The sequence below is a fragment of the Thamnophis sirtalis genome, unplaced genomic scaffold, assembly GCF_051295495.1.
Source record: "Thamnophis sirtalis isolate CommonGarterSnake01/CBP01778 unplaced genomic scaffold, rThaSir2_p1.2 scaffold_2, whole genome shotgun sequence".
Classification (NCBI taxonomy): domain Eukaryota; kingdom Metazoa; phylum Chordata; class Lepidosauria; order Squamata; family Natricidae; genus Thamnophis; species Thamnophis sirtalis.
This window is the reverse complement of record NW_028261382.1, coordinates 105,874,737-105,893,936: the sequence shown is the minus strand read 5'-3', so window position 1 is coordinate 105,893,936 and position 19,200 is coordinate 105,874,737. Positions and strand designations below refer to the sequence as shown.

Sequence of the window (19,200 nt, the reverse complement as noted above, 5' to 3'; positions counted from 1 at the left end):
TCACTGTGCAGTCCTCAATGGAACTGTATCTACATGGAGGGAAGTATGCAGTTTTAGACCCAATTCTCTTCAACATCTTCATCAATGATTTGGATGAGGGAATAAATGGGGAACTCATCAAACTTGTAGACGACACCAAGCTAGCACACTGCTGTAGAAAGAGATGTCCTTGAGAGAGAGATTCAGAATTGAAAAACTCTCTGGCTATGATCACCCTGAATCACTGAGAGACGAGAAGTGGGGATGAAAAAGAATACTAGAAATGGAGATATGCTATAAGACAAGAATCTTGCAGGTCTGTTTCCTTGTCTGGAGAGCCTTCAAGGGCTAACAATGGAAGCCCCCTCAATGCCTCCTAATATTGGGTCATCTGAATTCAGTATTTTGAGTTTTTTCATTGCTTGAACTGTATAGAAAACTATTTTCCTTTGGGGGAGGAGGGTTATTAGTGCTCTCTGAGCTTGATGGTTTTCTAGCAGATGTTTCATTACCCAAACTAGGTAATATCATCAGTGCTACTAACTAGATGCTACCTCATTTTGGTAATGAAAAATCTGCCAGCTCAGAGAGCACCACGGACTCCTTATTTCAACCCTGCAAATATTCTCCTTTATTGATATTATTGTTTCTTTCGTGTCCTTGATGCTCTGTAGTGTTTGACATCCCTGGGGAGGAAATAAAAAACGGAGATCCAATTTTCCCCTTTCTTGCTTCTTTTCCTTCTGTGAATGAACCCATTAAAAGTAATTTAAACAGGAAATTTATTTTTCTATTAAGTGTAATTTAAACAGGAAGCAACACGACTTTTGGATGCGAAGAGTGATTGCGGAGTTCAAACACTATTGGTCCAGAATTTAATGGCTTTATAATGACTGTCTTGAAGAATTGATGTCTCACTCTTCTTGAGCCAAGACCATCTCTGTTTTTGCACTTTGCTGGAAACCTGGGTGAAGAGAGGACTTCTTTTGCTGCCAGATGGACACTCTGAAATAAGACAACTCAGTAGAATTTGGATATCAAAAGGTAGGCGCTCTATGTACACATCCCATACCTGGAATTTATCTCTGTGATTGATTGATAATGTGCCATAAAATCATTGTCCGTTTTTAGCGAGCACATACTGTAGATGTTCATTCAATCAACTAGAATAGATCTGGAAGGGGCCTTGGGGGCTTTCTCTGCTCAACCCCCTGCTCAAACTGGAGACCCGATACAATTTGAGACAAGTCTCTGACCAGTCGCTTCTTTACAAAAACCTCCAGTGATGAAGCGCCCATTATTTCTGTAGGCAAACTGTTCCACTGATTAATTGTCTTCACTGTTAGGAAGTTTCTCCTTAATTCTTTGTTGCTTCTCTCCTTAATTAGTTTCCATGCATTGTTTGTCTTGCCTTCTGGTGCTTTGGAAAATAAATTGACCACCTCTTCTTTGCGGTAACCTCTCAAAAACTGGAATACTCTTATCATGTCACCCCAGTCCTTCTTTTCTCTAGACTAGCTATATCCAGATCCTGCAACCGTTCTTCATATGTTTTATTCTCCAGGTCTTTAATCATCTTAGTTGCTCTTCTCCGAGCTTTTTCCAAAGTCTCAACTTCTTTTTTTGTAATGTGGTGACCAAAACTGGATACAGTATTCCAGATGTGATCTTACTAAAGTTTCATAAAGTGGTACTAATACTTTTCATGATTGTGATTCTGTGCCTCTGTTTATACAACCAAGGATTGTCTTAGCTTTTTTGGGGGTGGCCGCCCATTGCTGTCTCATATTTAAGTGGTCATCCATTAGCACTCCAAGGTCCCTCTCACAGTTACTGTTTTGCAGCCAGGTCTCACCTAATCTGTAGTTGTACCTTTTGTTTTTAATGCCTAAGTGTAAAACATTGCTTTTCTCTACATTCAATTTCATTTTGTTCAATAGGATCCATTCTTCAAGCCTGTCAAGATCCTTCTCGATCCTGAACTTCCCCTCTGGGGTGTTGGCTATTCCTGCCAGCTTAGTGTCATCTGAAATTTTGATGAGTTCCCCTTCCATTCCCTCATCTAACTCATTTACGAAGATGTTGAAGAGTACTGTGCCTAAGACAGAACCTTGTGGTACGCCACTGCTTATTTCCCTCAATGTAGATATCATTGAGTATGAGTCAGCCAGTTACAAAACCATCTGGTGGTGATGCTGTCTGTCCCACATTTTGCTAGCTTACCGAGAAGTAGGTTGTGGTCTACTTTCTCAAATGCCTTACTGAAATCTAGGTATACTATGTCCTCCACAGCATTTTGCTGGTTTATTAATATAGCCACTTTGCCAAGGAATGAAATAAGATTGGTATGGTATAATTTGTTTTTAACAGACCCATACTGGCTTTTAGTTATAAGTTTCTTTCTTTCTAGAGATTTGTAGATCTGTTTTTGACTATCATTTCCATTATCCTCCCCGGCATTGATGTTAGACTGATTCATTTCCTGTAATGTCCATAATGGTCTGTCCGCTTTTTAATGATGGTGATTTCCCTCCTTTCCCACGCCTCTTAGTGCAACACATTTATGATAACTTCAGTGTAATTTTTAGATCCATTTGGAGTTCAATACTCTTCAACATTTTCACTAATCCCAATCATCTTCCACTCAAAGCCAGACCAACAGCATCAAAAAAAGAAACTGCTTGATTAAGAGTTAGAAAACAGAGATAGAAATTAGAAATGGGGAAAATATTACTAGGTATACTGCTATACAATATATTACAATTAACAGGTAGATTATAACATAGTAACATCTAACATCCTTTCTGGACCACCTTGGATTCTCAAAGGGATTTGTTGATGGTCACCAAGAATTCTTGCACATCATCACCAGGTATGTCCTTAGCAAAAACAAGGTTCTTCAAGGTATCTGTTCTATGAAAATGGCTCTTTGCCAGTTCAGGAAAAGTCTCAGAAATGGAGTTCCGTTTGGAGGCAGTGTGGGGATTTCTGATGCATCCACTATAGGGGACCTTAAAGCACTTACATTTTGTACGACTAAATTATAAGCACAGGGTCAATCATTTCAAATGTTTGTCAAAAAATTTGTGATAATGTCCTTTTCTGGTTCTCTTCTATTGACTCCCCCCCCCCCCCCCCATCCATGGCCAGACTCTAAGCTCCTCATTTTATTCTGGAGAACCAGAAAAGATTCTCTGGATATATCATGCCTTGTGCCACCGCACTGCTTGGTTAGATTTTTCAGCTCAAAGAGATATTGCAATCATTGTCTTCTGTCCTATCAAATCATATTCTCTTTCTTTCTCTTGTTTTAATTTGGGTTTCTGTTGTTTACCTTTTCCCTGCTCTTTCTCCCCTACATTCGGCCCAAGTAAATGACTCATATCATTCCAAAAATAATTGCAAAAATATGGCCTTACTTTTGAGACCTTCTATAGTGACGATTTTAAGGTTGCTTCTATGGTGTTATAGATGGCTATTGTTTCACTGTCTTCTTCACTTTATTTTATTATTTTGTTTTATGTCTTACTTTATTGTAGTGTGGATTAGTCTAATAGGTTTTAATTAAATGATAGCTACCTAGAACCTTGGGAAGACAGGACATACACTGTTCAGGTCACTGAGAGCAGAATTTTGTCAATAATTATCTTCTCTCCTACCAAATGTTGTTCTCCTTTTTGTTTGTTGGAGATTCTTTCACTTACCTTTTGCCTTCGTTTTCTCCCCTGCATTCTGCCAGAGGAATTTACTGGAGGCCACACCCTGAGCAGCACCCACAAATATGCAGTTTTTTAAATTGCAGCCGGATCGGCTCAATTGATCCGATTAAGGAGCTGAGAATCACTGAGGTGACCGGGGAAGGGAAGGGCTTCCTCCTGCACTGGTCATGGCACCGTTTCACTAGGGCTTATATTTGGGGGAGGGTGTATATTTACACCCTGCTCAAAAACCAGGCCTGGGCTTATTAGCAGGACATGTCGTATTTTCGGGGAAACACAGTAGCCTTGTGAACAATCTTGAACTAAATAGACTCAAAATGGTAAAAATGGTGTTAGATTTTGGCAGAAACCCTCCTATCCTATCACCTCTTACAATACTAAACAATAAAGTGTCAACAGGAGAGCCCTTCAAGTTTCTACGTTCTATCATATCTCCACACTTAAAATGGTCACCTAACATCACAAAAGTCATCAAAAAAGCTCAACAAAGAATGTTCTTTCTGTGCCAACTCAGAAAGTTCAAACTGCCCAAAGAGCTGCTGATTCTCTTGTACACAGGAATCATTGAGTCTGTGATCTGCACCTCTATAACTGTCTGGTTTGGCTCTGAAACCCAGCAAGACAGAGACAGATTTCAATGGATAATTAGAACTGCAGAAAAAACAATGGCTAACAACCTGCCTTCCATTGAATTGAATTTCCCAAGAACACACCATTTTGACAATCAGAAGTATGCACAAGTTTACTTTCTTTTATTAATTATATTTCCACTTAAATTGCAGGGTCCCAGGTTGTCCAACTAACCAATGAATTGAACCTTTCTTAGCACCAAACAACACATTTTGCACAATGGAGCAAAAATTTAATAAGTCAAAAGGTATGAAAAGCATGAAAACTATATTATATACAATGTCTTTGCCTTTGTGAATACAACTGATAATGAAAACCTCAAGGGATTAATAGTGCTTTGTGAGTTTATTCCAAAAGTATAACTCTATTACTAAATCATAAGATCCATCAACCCCTGAGGCTAGGAGTTGTGTTGGCATATTGAAGATATTCACAAAGGGTGCATTCCAGTGGTGGGATTCTAGTTCTGTGGACATGGCTTTGTGGGCATGACAGGGGAAGGATACTGCAAAATCCCCATTCCCTCCCCACCCCACAAACTGCTTTCCAGCTCTATTCTCCTGTTCAGGGCAACAAAAGAAGATCAGCTGGGAGGCAGCAGGGGCGGGGCCAGCCTATTTGCCAGTTCTCTGAACTACTCAAAATTTCCACTACCGGTTCTCCAGAACCTGACAGAACAGGCTGAATACCACCTCTGGTGCATTCACAAAGTGTTTCCCGAGGGAATTTTTCATAACATAGCTTTCATGGGTAATGTAAGAATGCGAACACACTGATACCTGCCATTTCCTCTAGGATCGTCCAGAATTGTCCTACAGAGGACATGAGAGATGAAGTCAATCTCCATGTACTTTAAGAGAACTTTAAGGAAAAAAATGTGATTGGAGGCCCAGATGCATTTCTGAAAATGATGCAAAAACGAGATTGGGGGAAATGGTTTCTTCTTCAAATGAGTATCGCTAAGTTGATTATCAGATTAAATATTCTGGGGCAATTTAGACAGAGCCACAGGGAATGATTATTGGCTAATACTATCTGAGCAACCACGGGGGGGGGGGGAAATCCATTGGGGATTATTTGATTTATGCATACAGAGATTCCCATTCAGAAAGACACAAATTTGTGTGGAGGAACTTTCTAAAACATATTAGCATTTTTTTTCTCCCTTGCGGCATCCCAATCTTTATTTACTTTAATTTATTTACTTTAATTTCTTCCTTAGATGATGCTGGTGGACATCCTGAAGTCTTTCACATATGGCCAGAATTCTCTCTTGGGTAAGAATATTACAATATAAAATATTTTCTTTGCAGGAATGGAGGTAATTTTCCAATTGTTTCATAACACTCTAAAGGGAAAATTGTTTCTCTGCCCATTGCAGCTGCTGGTAAGGAAACCTCTTGTGGATGAAGGAAGCTGCCCAACTCAGCTTGCTCTTAATCCACATTGGGGGGGGGGAGGATGTCTAGCTACTTCAGAGTCCTAAGAAAGCCAATGATGATTTTTGTGTTCAATGCAGGGCAGTGGTGAAATTCAAATTTTTTTACTACTGGTTCTGTCGGCATGTCTTGGTGGGCATGGCAGGTGAAGGATACTGCAAAATCTCCATTCCCTCCCCACTCCAGGGGAAGGATATTTGAAAATCTCCATTCCCACCCCACTCCAGGGGAAGGATACTGCAAAATCTCCATTCCCTCCCCACTCCAGGGGAAGGATATTGCAAAATCTCCGTTCCCACCCCACTCTGGGGCCAGCCAGAGGTGGTATTTGCCGGTTTTCAAAACTAGTCAAACTTTCCACAACCGGTTCTCCAGAACCTGTCAGAACCTGCTGAATTTCACCCCTGTTTTGTCTCCAAGTTAATGTCTAGGTAATTAAAATTCATCACTACTCCTGTGGTATGTTCTTTACACACATTTCTTAACTTTTCGCAAAACTTTTGGCAATAGTGCATCTATTTCTTCTGCTTGGTTAGATGGCCTACAGCAGTGATGGCAAACCTTTTGAGCACCGAGTGCCAGAAACGAAGCGTATGCGCTCATCCGGGCCACAATCTGGAAGAGGAGCTGCTGAAGGCGCATGTACATGCCCAAAAATGAACTTCCAGTTTCTGGCATATGCATGCATGCCGGCCATATAGTGTTTCAGTTTCTGGAGTGCATGAGCACCTGACTATCAACTGTCCAGCATGCAAACTTCTGCAGGAAAATGGAAGTCCGGCTCTTTCAGTTTCTGGCACTGCCATACACACAAAAGCCAGCTGATCATTGTGCATGCACGCACCCCAGAAACCCAGAAGAGGAACATGTGCCAGGTGACATGGCTCCATGTGCAACTTTGGGCACGCCTACCATAGGTTCATCATCATGGGCCTATAGTATACAACTATGGGATGTTATTCTTTTTTCCTTTTATATTGACTCATATGGATACTCCCAAGACTGAAAAAAAATATTGATGTAAGTTTTTTTAAAAAAACTGTGTGTGTGTGTCTATGTGTGCATGCATGTATATACATTTCTGTTAGAAGGACTGATTCTCCTTTGGTATCTTTTCATTATCAGGATAGATCAGCTGGAAGAAATCAGTAGGAATATTCCTAAACCTGATGTGAGTGACCCTAAAATTGGTTCCAGTATTGGCAGAATAGCAGAAATTTATCCTTACCCTTATGAGCAACTGCACAACAACTTAACACGAAACCTTTCTAATGGTTTCATTGTCATTATCTGCATATTAGGCCTGGTGGGAAATGGAAGAACAATTTACCTCCTAGCCCATCGCATTAAGAGGAATCCTTTCACCACTTTCATCCTGAATCTCTCCATTGCTGATTTTGGGGTGGCTGTATCCCTCATTATTTCAGAAATCTTTGTGGCGGTGTTATCTCTGGTTCAACGAACATACATTGTCAGAACCTTTTTCTTCTTATTTTTTGAGTTATTTTTCTTCACCTATTCTGCCAGCCAGTTTTTGCTGACGGCCATCAGCCTGGACAGGTGTGTGGCTGTCCTTTTCCCTATCTGGCATCGCTGCCATCGTCCACCACATCTGTCTCCCCTTGTTTGTGGCCTCATCTGGATCCTCTCCTTCCTGCTCTCTACGGTGCACTTCATTCTGTATCAGACCAACAGCTTTGGAAGTTCACGTTTTCTTTACCAGATGATTGTGAATGGTTTACTTTGTCCACCTCTCATGGTTGTGTCTACTGTGACCCTCGGGATTCGTGTGAGGTCTAAATCGCAACGCAATCAAAGGAAACTTCTCACTACCATCCTGCTGGCTCTCCTTTTCTTCCTCCTACTTTCCTTCCCAATGAATGTCTTTTATGTCATTGAATATTTTAGTTCCTATAATCCCATCCTCATGACTGTTGGGATAGGTTGTACGGCTCTCAGCAGCAGTATCAACCCACTCCTTTATTTCTTAATGGGAAGGACGAAGACGGGAAAGGATAAGCCCAGAACATCATTGAAGGTGGCTCTGCAAAGAGTCTTCAAGGAAGAGCAGGACAGTCCAGAAGACCCAAACACTATGGAGGAAGACCAGTTGTGAAGACTCACAACACGGTTTATTCATTTTCTAAACCTTAAATAATATCTGGATCCATTGAGAACAAACAAAATTGATGCAATCTGCAAAACAAAATAGTTAATAAAAAACCAATGTAAACAGAAAAATACTGCTATATATAGAGTTTTGAAAGTGTAATATGAAAAATAAAATAATAACGATATGCCAATACCTACATATAATATATGGCACAGAGGAACAACAGAGTCCAGTTCAGATGTATACATATACATGCCAAAAATAGAATCCTGCAAGTTTACAAATAAATGCTATAAGGAACAAAGCTGTTACAGAATCTACCACAGTAGTCCTGCTATAAGTATTTTGAAAGCTCCCCCCTCCCCATAGAGGAGCAACAGAAACACACTATAAAGTGGTTGTCGGGGGTCTCTCACAATGCTTTGAGCTCTAAGCACATAGTGCTCATATGCAGTATCCTGAATAACATGAAGTGAGCTTCCTATAATCTGCTTGGCAGTCCTCCCCACTCTCAGTTGTTGTCTGGGCTCCAACATGGATCAATGTGTACTCCATGGAGGTTCTACCTAAGAAGATCATCTCCCTGTTTCTCTTGGGCTATAGCTAGATAATTTATTAATGGACACAAAATAAACAAAAAATAAAAATAGTAGAAGCCAGAATGGAACAAACAGGAAAAAGATTAACTAAAATAGAAAGTAGAATGATGGCAGTAAATAAAGAATTGGAAAAAGCCATAATAAATTTAGAGATGGACAAAACAACATTTTATCTTCAATTCGAAAATATAGTTGAAAGTAAGGAGGAAGAACTTCCAAAATTAATGGCAGAACTCTTGGCTGAACCCCTGAAAAAAAAAAACAATCCAGAAGTGGAAAATGAATTAGACAAAGTGTATAGGATTCACACGAATTATGCATGCAGACACAAACTCCTGATGGAAAGCTGCAAGAGTGTAACTATGATTTTAACGTTGGAAAAATGTTGAATAAACATTTATTTTAAAAATTTATTAATGGATTGTTCCTATGACCAAATTAAGTTTCCGTTAGGAGTTCCTGGTGGCTGCATTGTGACACAAAGTCACTCTTTTTAAATCTAGCATCTTTGTCAGTGTGTGTATTTAGTAATGTATAAACCACTTTCATTTGAAAGGAGGTTGCAATCCAGTTATTGTTTGGGTCTAGACCATTTTAGACCAAACCATCCATGCACTTGAGAGTGAAACTGAGTTACATTTTCATCAGCATTGCTGATATATTGAAGCCAAGAAATTAAAAGATGATTGCTCTTGGCAAATCTAGGCAGCATACTAAAAAGCAGAAGCATCACCCTGCCAACAAAAGTGTGTATAGTCAAGACTATGGTTTTCCCAGTTGCAATGGATGGCTGTGAAAGTTGGACCATAAGGAAGGCTGAGCACCAATTGAATTGAGACCTTTGAACTATGGTGGTAGAGAAGACTTCTGCGAGTCTCTTCAACTGCAAGGCAATCAAAGGGGTCAGTCCTAGAGGAGATCAACTCTGACTGCTCTTTAGAAGGCCAGATCCTGAAGATGAAACTCAAGTACTTTGGCCACCTAATGAGAAGGAAGGACTCACTAGACAAGAGCCTAATGCTGGGAAAGATGAAGACCAAAAGAAGAAGGGGACGACAGAGAATGAGGTGGTTGGATGGAGTCATGAAAGCAGCATCTTAAAGCAAAAGCTTAAAGGGACTCCAGAGGATGGTAAAGGACAGGAAGGCCTGGAAGAACATTGTCCAAGGGGTTGCAATGGATCGGACACAACTGTGCAACTAACAAGAAAAAAGTTATATTGAGAATACACAGACGTCCACAAATTACTCTAAAGCTGAGTGTCAAACTCAAGACCTGCAGGCCACATATGGGCCATGGGGTGCGTAGGGCCACCTTGGAAACAGTGAAGAGATCAAAATATAGAAGAGGACAAAGAGCTCCAAGAAGTGATGGAAGAGTCATTGGTGGGAGTGCTGGAGATTCAACAGTGAGAGGTAGATGTAGAGGCAGATGAAATATTGAGATCAAATATGAGTGATGTAAGGAAAAACAAGATCACAAAGGAGGGGCATGGGAGATTTCTCAAATAGTCAATAAGAGTTGAAATGCTAAAAATGGCAAGAGATGACGGATAGATACAGAATACAGAATATGGGATTTGCTTTACTAAGAGATAGAAAATAGGGTAGAAATTAGAAGTGGGGAGAAATAAGACTATATATACTGCTATATAATATATTACACTTGCTATGTAGACGTAAATGTTAGAAGTTCAAAGAACATTACCATGTATCCCTGAATAGAATTAATGTTGTTATTAGTATTGTGTAAAAAGTAAATTGATTCAGGCAACACACTGTTCACTTAAGCACTTATGTATGTCAAAGAAAAAACTATAAATAAACTTATATTTAAAAAGAGTACACAGATGTCCACAAATTTCTCCAAAGTTGGGGTGCAACTCCAGGTGAATCCAATAAGCCTAAAGAGACAGCACTACTTTTGGGATAGATAAAGCGATCCTAAGTAAGCTTGGTGCCCTCACAAAAGGGTCTGACCAGCCCTGCTGGATTAAACCAAGACTCATCTTGGTTTAGTGTTTTGATTCTACAGTTGGTTACTTTATCTGGCAATGTAGCCTTCTCTTAATGCAAGTGGTATTTAGAGGGATGCTGGCTTTTAAACCCATGAATAATGACCTCTGTCCTTCTTCCCCATGCTGCGCATGAAATCATGGCTTAGAATTGTAGGTAGTCCTCAACCTATGGCCATTCATTTAGCGACCATTTGAAGTTACAATGGTGCTAAATGTCTGGCATTTATGCCTGATCCTCAACCATCCGGCTCTGCCAACAACTCTGTGATCATGTGATGGTGATGGGGAATACGATGTTGTGTAAGAGGAAAAACTACACAATCTGGAAACTCCCTGCTCCCTAAACAAGCCCAAAATATCAGCAGGAGACAGTAGGGGGAGGGGGATTTCAAGTAGCCTGAGAATAACCTATAGCAGTAGACTTAGCAGTAAACTTATATACCGCTTCATAGGGCTTTCAGCCCTCTCTAAGCAGTTTACAGAGAGTCAGCATATTGCCCCCAACAATCTGGGTCCTCATTTTACCCACCTCGGAAGGATGGAAGACTGAGTCAACCCTGAGCCGGTGAGATTTGAACCGCTGAACTGCTGATCTAGCAGTAGCCTGCAGTGCTGCATTTAACCACTGCGCCACCTCGGCTCTAGACAACCCAAATCATCTTTCATAATGTCTTACGAAATTGGTACATTCAAATAAAAGAATAACAGAGTTGGAAGAGTCCATTGAGGTCTTCTAGTCCAGCCCCCTGCTCAGGCAAGAAATCCTATCCCATTTCAGACCAATAGTTGTCCAATCTCTTCTTAAAAACGTCCAGTGTCAGGGCATCCACAACCTCTGGAGGTAAACTGATGAATTGTCCTCACTGTCAGGAAATTTCTCCTTAGTTCTAGTGTGCTTCTCTCCTTGATTACTTTCCATCCATTACTTCTTGTCCTGCCCTCTCGTGCTTTGGAGAATAACTTGACTCCTTCCTCTTTGTGGCATCCCGTCAAAGGCAAAGATTGGCACGGGATTAAGTAAAACCTTGATGTCCAAAGACTAAACAAAGCAAAATAAACCTTGCAATCCTCATTCTTGGCTTTCATTTATTTTTCTCCCCCTAGAGGGAGCATTGCAAGTTTGACTTCCTTTTTTAAAACATAATTAGAAGAACCAAGGCATGTGGTTCAATAAAGGAGAATATGAGTAGCTCAGGGTTGAAATGGGTGGGTCCCTTGGGGGTCTCTGAGCTGGGTTGCTTTCCTTGCAGACATTTCATTATTAGGATAGGATAGCATAGCATATAAAATGGAATGCAGAATAGAGTAGAGTAGAGTAGAACATGGAATGGAATGCAGAATAGAACAGAACAGAATATGGAATGGAATGGAATGCAGAATAGAATAGAATACAATATGGAATGGAATGCAGAATAGAACAGAATATGGAATGGAATGCAGAATAGAATAGAATAGAACAGAATAGAGCAGAATATGGAATGGAATGCAGAATAGAATAGAATAGAACAGAATAGAATATAATATGGAATGGAATGCAGAATAGAATAGAATAGAACAGAATATGGAATGGAATGGAATGCAGATAGAATAGAACAGAATATGGAATGGAATGGAATGCAGATAGAATAGAACAGAATATGGAATGGAATGCAGATAGAATAGAACAGAATATGGAATGGAAAAGAATGCAGAATAGAATAGAATAGAATATGGAATGGAATGCAGAAGAGAAGAGAATAACTTTATTGTCACTTTGAATGTATAGGAATCAGCATACATTAAAATGAAATTTCATTGCATACAACTCTCAAAGGGTCACCACCTCCAGTATACACTACATAAACAGGACAAAATAAATAAATACAAAATGATGCATATGCCTGCATACATTACATGACACAGAGAAGATCTAGGTGACGTCATCAGTGCTGGGGTGGGGGAATGGGGTTTGCTCTCAGTTTACATTCTGGGCAAGGAATTAGGGTACAAACTGAGAGCCAACCCCATCCTCACTGGCACTGATGACGTTACTTAGTCTGGGTAACGAAAGGTCTGCAAGAAAACCACCGAGCTCAGACAACACCGAGAGCCGCACGTGGTTCAGTGACACAACCGCACTCCTTGCTTTGCGCCATCGCCGAGAAGCCTCGACGGGCTCCATCCCAGCCCACGGCAGCTTCCAGCCTTTAAAACCTCCAGCTCTTCCAACCTCGCCCGAAGCAGAGCTCGGTCTCTGCGGAACCCGGCCGGGAAGTCCAACCCTGGGCGGCATTCTCACGAGACCCTTGCACAGAACTCCCCCTCCCTTCGCCCAGGTGCTTCAGCCGCCTCCGCGGCCAAGACTGAGGATTGCAACGGACGGAGGTGAGAGAGAAGGGGCTAGTCCGTGACGCCACGTGTCGTGGGAACGCAGGAGCCGGGATTCCGCGGCAGGCAAAGCGCTTCCCCTTTTGCAGACCGTCCGGGCGGAGTCAAAGCTGCCTTTCCAGGGTTCAGGAGCGGAAGCCTGGCGGGCAGGAGAAAGGCTGGGTCTCCCCAGGCGTGCAAAGGACGCGGTCGTGGAAGCTGACTATTGCTTGGAGGCAAAGGGAGGCCGAGCTTCCTGCTCTGCCTTATAAACCAGCTCCGGTCCTTCTTGCGCCACTTGGGCGAGGAAGCGTCCTCGGCTGCAGCTGGGCCGCCGTCGCGGGGGAAATCCGGACGGCCGCCTTGGAAAGATGCTTTGGAAGCGGCGCTTTCCGGCTGGCAATGAACGGAGCACCTTCCCGGAGGGGCTTTGGAAGACGCCCTTCTGGAGGAGAGGTTTGGAGGGTCTCTGGCTCCGGAGCGCCCCGCCTTCAGGATCGCCAGGCAGCTGCGCTAACGAGACGGAGGCCAGATGTTCAAGGTGGAGAAACTCTGGATTCTGAAGAGCAATGACCATCATCCACCCCCGTTTCCGTATCTGGGACGGTTCTTGTGCGGGGGAAGGAATGGAACGGCCTCGTCAAAGCCTGGCTGAGTTTTCCCACCGCAGAGGACGGACGCCGGTCGCCCCAACGGAGGTTTTAAAAAGAAGAATTTACGTTCCTGTTCTTTTTTTCTTCCTTTCCCCTTGGGCGCTTTTTTCTTCTTCTAGAAAGAACTTTTCCCTCTTAATGGAGTTTCCTCCCCAGAAAGTCTCCCCTTTGCGTCTTCTCGTCTCCAGGTGAAGATTTTTCTATTTTCCTGGGCTTTTTTTAAAAAAAATTATTTTGTTTGTACAAACTTCACATCTTTGCAACGCATTACATAAATATATAATATATATAAATAAATATTTTCTGGGCTTTCTGAATCCACTTTGACTTTAATTTAATTTGGAATGGCTCTCTTGGAAGCTGCCTAGTTCACATGGCAGCTTCATGTTGCACTTTCTTGCTTTTATTGTACAGTTTAAAAAAAGTTTTGTTGTGCACCACGTAGAGAACTTGGGTCATCAAGCTGAAACTTGGAATCAATAACGTTTGAATGCTCTTTGGGATAATATTCTAGATCTGGAGCCTGGGAGGGGCAGGTCGTGGGGAACCACAGAGAGGCTTAAGCCACAGTTTAAGAAATGTGGTTTAGTCAGTAAAAAACCGAACTTTTAAGTGCATTAAGCAAATGGGAGAGGGCAAATTTCAGGTGGTTAATTTGTTTAGTGTCAACACTGTTAGCCATTATCCTGCCCCCCCCCCTGCAAAAAATACATCCATGGAGCTCACTTTCCAGACTATCAACAGCCTCATTTAAAGGAAGTTCCTTGTTGAGAGGACTTGGCCAACTTACTGTTATCTGAAGTTGCACAATGGGTTGGGCTATAGAGGGACTGAAAGGATTTTTGCGCAAAAGTAAACGGAGGAGCAGGAAGAGGGAGAAAGTGGAAGAGTCATTCCCAAGTATGGACAATCCAGGTGGGCTTGCAAAGGGGCTCATTGGGAAGAACCAGTTAGAGACGAGATCTGATGGAAGTTGTGGCAGACAGTAACAAGAAACTAAGACCTGGGAGGGGGAGGGGGGCTCCCTGGAGGCATCCCGCAGGGGGAAGGGAATAAATAGGGAAAGGAGAAGGGGAGGGGGAAAGGCTAGGGAAAGAAGAAAAGGAAAAGGGAAGGAAAGAAGAAAAATGGAAAGAAGATAAAGGAATAGGAGGAAAGAAGAAAAACGAGGAAAGAACGAAGAAAAGAAAAAAAAGAATGAAAGGGAAAGAAAGAAAAAAGAACAAATAAGGAAGTAAGGGGGAAACCAGGTTCAGTGTCTTCCATAAATGCAGTTGTTAAGTTTTAACTGATCTGATAAAAGATCTGGTTGGGCTATAGGAGGACTGAAAGGACTTTTGAGCAAATGTAAACGGAGGAGCAGGGGGAGGGAGAAAGAGTCATTCCCAGGTATGGACAATGCAGGTGGGCTTGCAAAGGTGCTCATTGGGAAGAACCAGTTAGAGACCAGATCTGATGGAAGTTGCAGCAGACAGTAACAAGAAACTAAGACCTGGGAGGGGGAGGGAGTTCCCTGGAGGCATCCCTCAAAGGGAAGGGAAGGGAATAGAAAGGAGGAGGGGAGGGGAAAAGGATAGGGAAAAGAGAAAAGGAAAAGGGAAGGAAAGAAGAAAAATGGAAAGAAGAAAAAGGGGGAAAGGAGGAAAGAACAAAGAAAGGAAAGAAAGAATGAAAAGGAAAGAAAGAAAAAAGAACAAATAAGGAAGGAAGGTGGAAACCAGGTCCAGCGTCTTCCATAAATGCAATTGTTAAGTTTTGACTGATCTGATAAAAAGATCTAGGAAAATACCAAAATAGGCAGCATTAAGGGGAGGGAGGGAGGGATCCCAGGGCACCCAAAACAACAGTATCCAGGCCATATGTCCTTTTCTAAAGCCTGTGATGGAAATCACTCTTCATATCCTGAGAGTTATAATTCATTTCTCTTCCAGCATTTTTTTCTTAAGCCCTTTCTTAAGCCCTTTCATTTACACACACACAAAACACGGTTTTTTCTCAACTCCATTGGTTTGTTTCAATCATTTCCCTTCACCCACTATTCCAACTAAATTAAGACAGGCAACTCTTATTATCTTGATGTCATCATGCAAAACAATGTTGTTTAAGTCACACAAATCACATAATTCAATGTTTGTGCCATGACATCACTAGCCTTCTATATGATCCAGGAAACTACAGAAATAGCAGCCTGACCTCAATACCAGGGAAGATTCTGGGAAAGACAATCAAGCAACAAATCAGCAAACATGTAGAAGCAAACAAAGTAATAACCAAAAGCCAACATGGGTTTGTCAAAAACAGATTATGCCAGACGAATCTTATTGCATTCTTTGACAAAGGGAAAAACTGGGGGACCAGAGGAATGCTGTGGATGTAATTTACTTGGACTTCAGTAAGGCATTTGAGATACTCAGAATTGAAAAACTCTCTGGCTGTGACCACCCTGAATTACTGAGAGACGAGAAATAGGGATGAAAAAGAATACTAGAAATGGAGATATGCAATAAGACAAGAATCTTGCAGGCCTGTTTCCTGGTCTGGAGAGCCTTCAAGGGCTAAGAATGGCAGCCCCCTCAATACCTCCTAATTTTGTGTCATCCGAATTGAGTATTTTGAGTTTTTTCATTGCTTCAACTGTATAGAAAACTATTTTCTTTCTGGGGGGGATATTAGCTTGATGGTTTTCTAGCAGATGTTTCATTACCCAAACTAGGTAACATCATCAGTGCTACTAACTAGATGTTACCTCATTTTGGTAATGAAACATCTGCCAGCTCAGAGAGCACCACGCTCCTTATTTCAACCATGAGTTGCAAATATTCTCCTTCATTGATATTGTTTCTTTCGTGTCCTTGATGCTCTGTAGTGTTTGACATCCCCGGGGAAGAAATAAAAAAATAGAGATCCAATTTTCCCCTTTCTTGCTTCTTTTCCTTCTGTAAATGTACCCATTAAAAGTAATTTAAACAGGAAATTTAATTTTCTATTAAGTGTAATTTAAACAGGAAAGCAACCCGACTTTTGGATACGAAGAATGATTGCGGAGTTCAGCCGAACACTATTGGTCCAGAATTTAATGGCTTTATAAGGACTGTCTTGAAGAATCGAAGTCTCACTCTTCTGGAGCCAAGACCATCTCTGTTTTTGCACTTTGCTGGAAACCTGGGCGAAGAGAGGACTTCTTTTGCTGCCAGATGGACACTCTGAAATAGGACAACTCAGTAGAATTTGGATATCAAAAGGTAGGCGCTCTATGTACACATCCCATACCTGGAATTTATCTCTGTGATTGATTGATAGATAATGTGCCATAAAATCATTGTCCGTTTTTAGCGAGCACATACTGTAGATGTTCATTCAATCAACTAGAATAGATCTGGAAGGGGCCTTGGGGGTTCTCTCTGCTCAACCCCCTGTTCAAACAGGAGACCCGATACAATTTGAGACAAGTCTCTGACCTTCTTTAAAAAAACCTCCAGTGTTGAAGCGCCCATTATTTCTGTAGGCAAACTGTTCCACTGATTAATTGTCTTCACTGTTAGGAAGTTTCTCCTTAATTCTTTGTTGCTTCTCTCCTTAATTAGTTTCCATGCATTGTTTGTCTTGCCTTCTGGTGCTTTGGAAAATAAATTGACCCCCTCTTCTTTGCGGCAACCTCTCAACAACTGGAATACTCTTATCATGTCACCCCAGTCCTTCTTTTCTCTAGACTAGCTATATCCAGATCCTGCAACCGTTCTTCATATGTTTTATTCTCCAGGTCTTTAATCATCTTAGTTGCTCTTCTCTGAGCTTTTTCCAAAGTCTCAACTTCTTTTTTGTAATGTGGTGACTAAAACTGGATACAGTATTCCAGATGTGATCTTACTAATTTTTTCTAGATCCTGAGCTTGCTTTCTGGGGTGTTGGCTATTCCTGCCAGCTTAGTGTCATCTGAAATTTTGATGAGTTCCCCTTCTATTCCCTCATCTAACTCATTTACGAAGATGTTGAAGAGCACTGTGCCTAAGACAGAACCTTGTGGTACGCCACTGCTTATTTCCCTCCATGTAGATATAGTAACCTTGTGGTACGCCACTGCTTATTTCCCTCCATGTAGATATCATTGAGTATGAGTCAGCCAGTTATAAAACCATCTGGTGGTGATGCTGTCTTTCCCACATTTTTCTAGCTCAGTGTTTTTCAACCTTTTTTGTGCAAAGGCACACTTTTTTCATGAAAAAAATCACGAGGCACACCACCATTAGAAAATGTTTAAAAAATTTAACTCTGTGCCTATATTGACTATATATAAAGTGTTTTTCCCACGGCACACCTTACACTATGTCACGGCACACTACTGTGCCGTGGCACAGTGGTTGAAAAACACTGTTCTAGCTTACTGAGAAGTAGGTTGTGGTCTACTTTGTCAAATGCCTTACTGAAATCTAGGTATACTATGTCCTTCACAGCATTTCGCTGGTTTATTAATATAGCCACTTTGTCAAGGAATGAAATAAGATTAGTATGGTATAATTTGTTTTTAACAGACCCATGCTGGCTTTTAGTTATAAGTTTATTTCTTTCTAGAGATTTGTAGATCTGTTTTTGACTATCATTTCGATTATCTTCCCCGGCATTGATGTTAGACTGATACATTTCCTGTAATGTCCATAGTGGTCTGTCCGCTTTTCTATGATGGTGATTTCTCTCCTTTCCCACGCCTCTTAGTGCAACACATTTATGATAACTTCAGTGTAATTTTTAGATCCATTTGGAGTTCAATACTCTTCAACATTTTCCCTCATCCAAATCATCTTCCACTCAAAGCCAGACCAACAGCATCAAAAGAAGAAACTGCTTGATTAAGAGTTAGAAAATAGAGATAGAAATTAGAAATGGGGAAAATATTACTAGGTATACTGCTATACAATATATTACATTTAACATGTAGATTGTAACGTTGTAGGATACTGCAAAATCTCCATTCCCTCCCCACTCCAGGGGAAAGATGCTGCAAAATCCCCATTCCCTCCCCACTCCTGGGGAAGCATATTTCAAAATCTCCATTCCCTCCCCACTCCAGAGGAAGGATACTGTAAAATCCCCATTCCCTCCTTACTCCTGGGGGAAGGAGACTGCAAAATCTCCCTTCCCTCCCGCTCCTGGGGAAGGATATTGCAAAATCCCCATTCCCTCCCCACTCCTGGGGGAAGGATATTGCAAAATCCCCATTCCCACTGTACTCTGGGGCCAGTCAGATATGGTATTCGCTGGTTCTCCAAATTACTCAAAATTTTCGCTCCCGCTTCTCCTGGATCTGTCGGAACCTGCTGAATTTCAACCCTGCCTCTAGTCTAGGGTACCCCAAGGTTATGTATTTTAACAAAATTCACAATAATGAAAAGAGCTCTGAACGTACAGAAGGAAATGATTATACATTAAGCAAAGCAGCCCTGTATTTTCTTTCCAATTTTCCTGCAGGAAATGAACGTCACATCCAGATCAGGCTGCTTTTCAGTCAAGTATTTTTTGACGTATTGTGCCTTCTTCTAAGTTGTGACAACATGTTTACACATTTCTTTCGCAATAGTTTGGTGCTCAAACAAATGCATAGGGACATGGTGGCTCAGTGGCTAAGACTCTGAGCTTGTCGATCAGAAAGGTCGGCAGTTCGGGGGTTTGAAACCCTAGTGCCACGTAACAGAGAGAGCTCCTGTTACTTG

General features: G+C 41.5%; 1 protein-coding gene across 1 annotated transcript; it reads left to right on the top strand.

Annotated features, from left to right (window-relative positions):
• The first annotated feature begins 6,830 nt into the window (after nucleotides 1-6,830).
• On the top strand, nucleotides 6,831-8,123 carry LOC148049092 (proto-oncogene Mas-like). The gene has a single exon (XM_087703551.1). The coding sequence runs from the start codon at nucleotides 6,831-6,833 to the stop codon at nucleotides 7,881-7,883; it is 1,053 nt and encodes a 350-aa protein (XP_087559677.1). The 3' UTR covers nucleotides 7,884-8,123.
• Nucleotides 8,124-19,200: the final 11,077 nt, after the last annotated feature.

Bases quoted from the DNA above. Each gene is read 5' to 3' on its own strand.
- LOC148049092 (XM_087703551.1), top strand. From the start codon at position 6,831: ATGCATGTATATACATTTCTGTTAGAAGGACTGATTCTCCTTTGGTAT.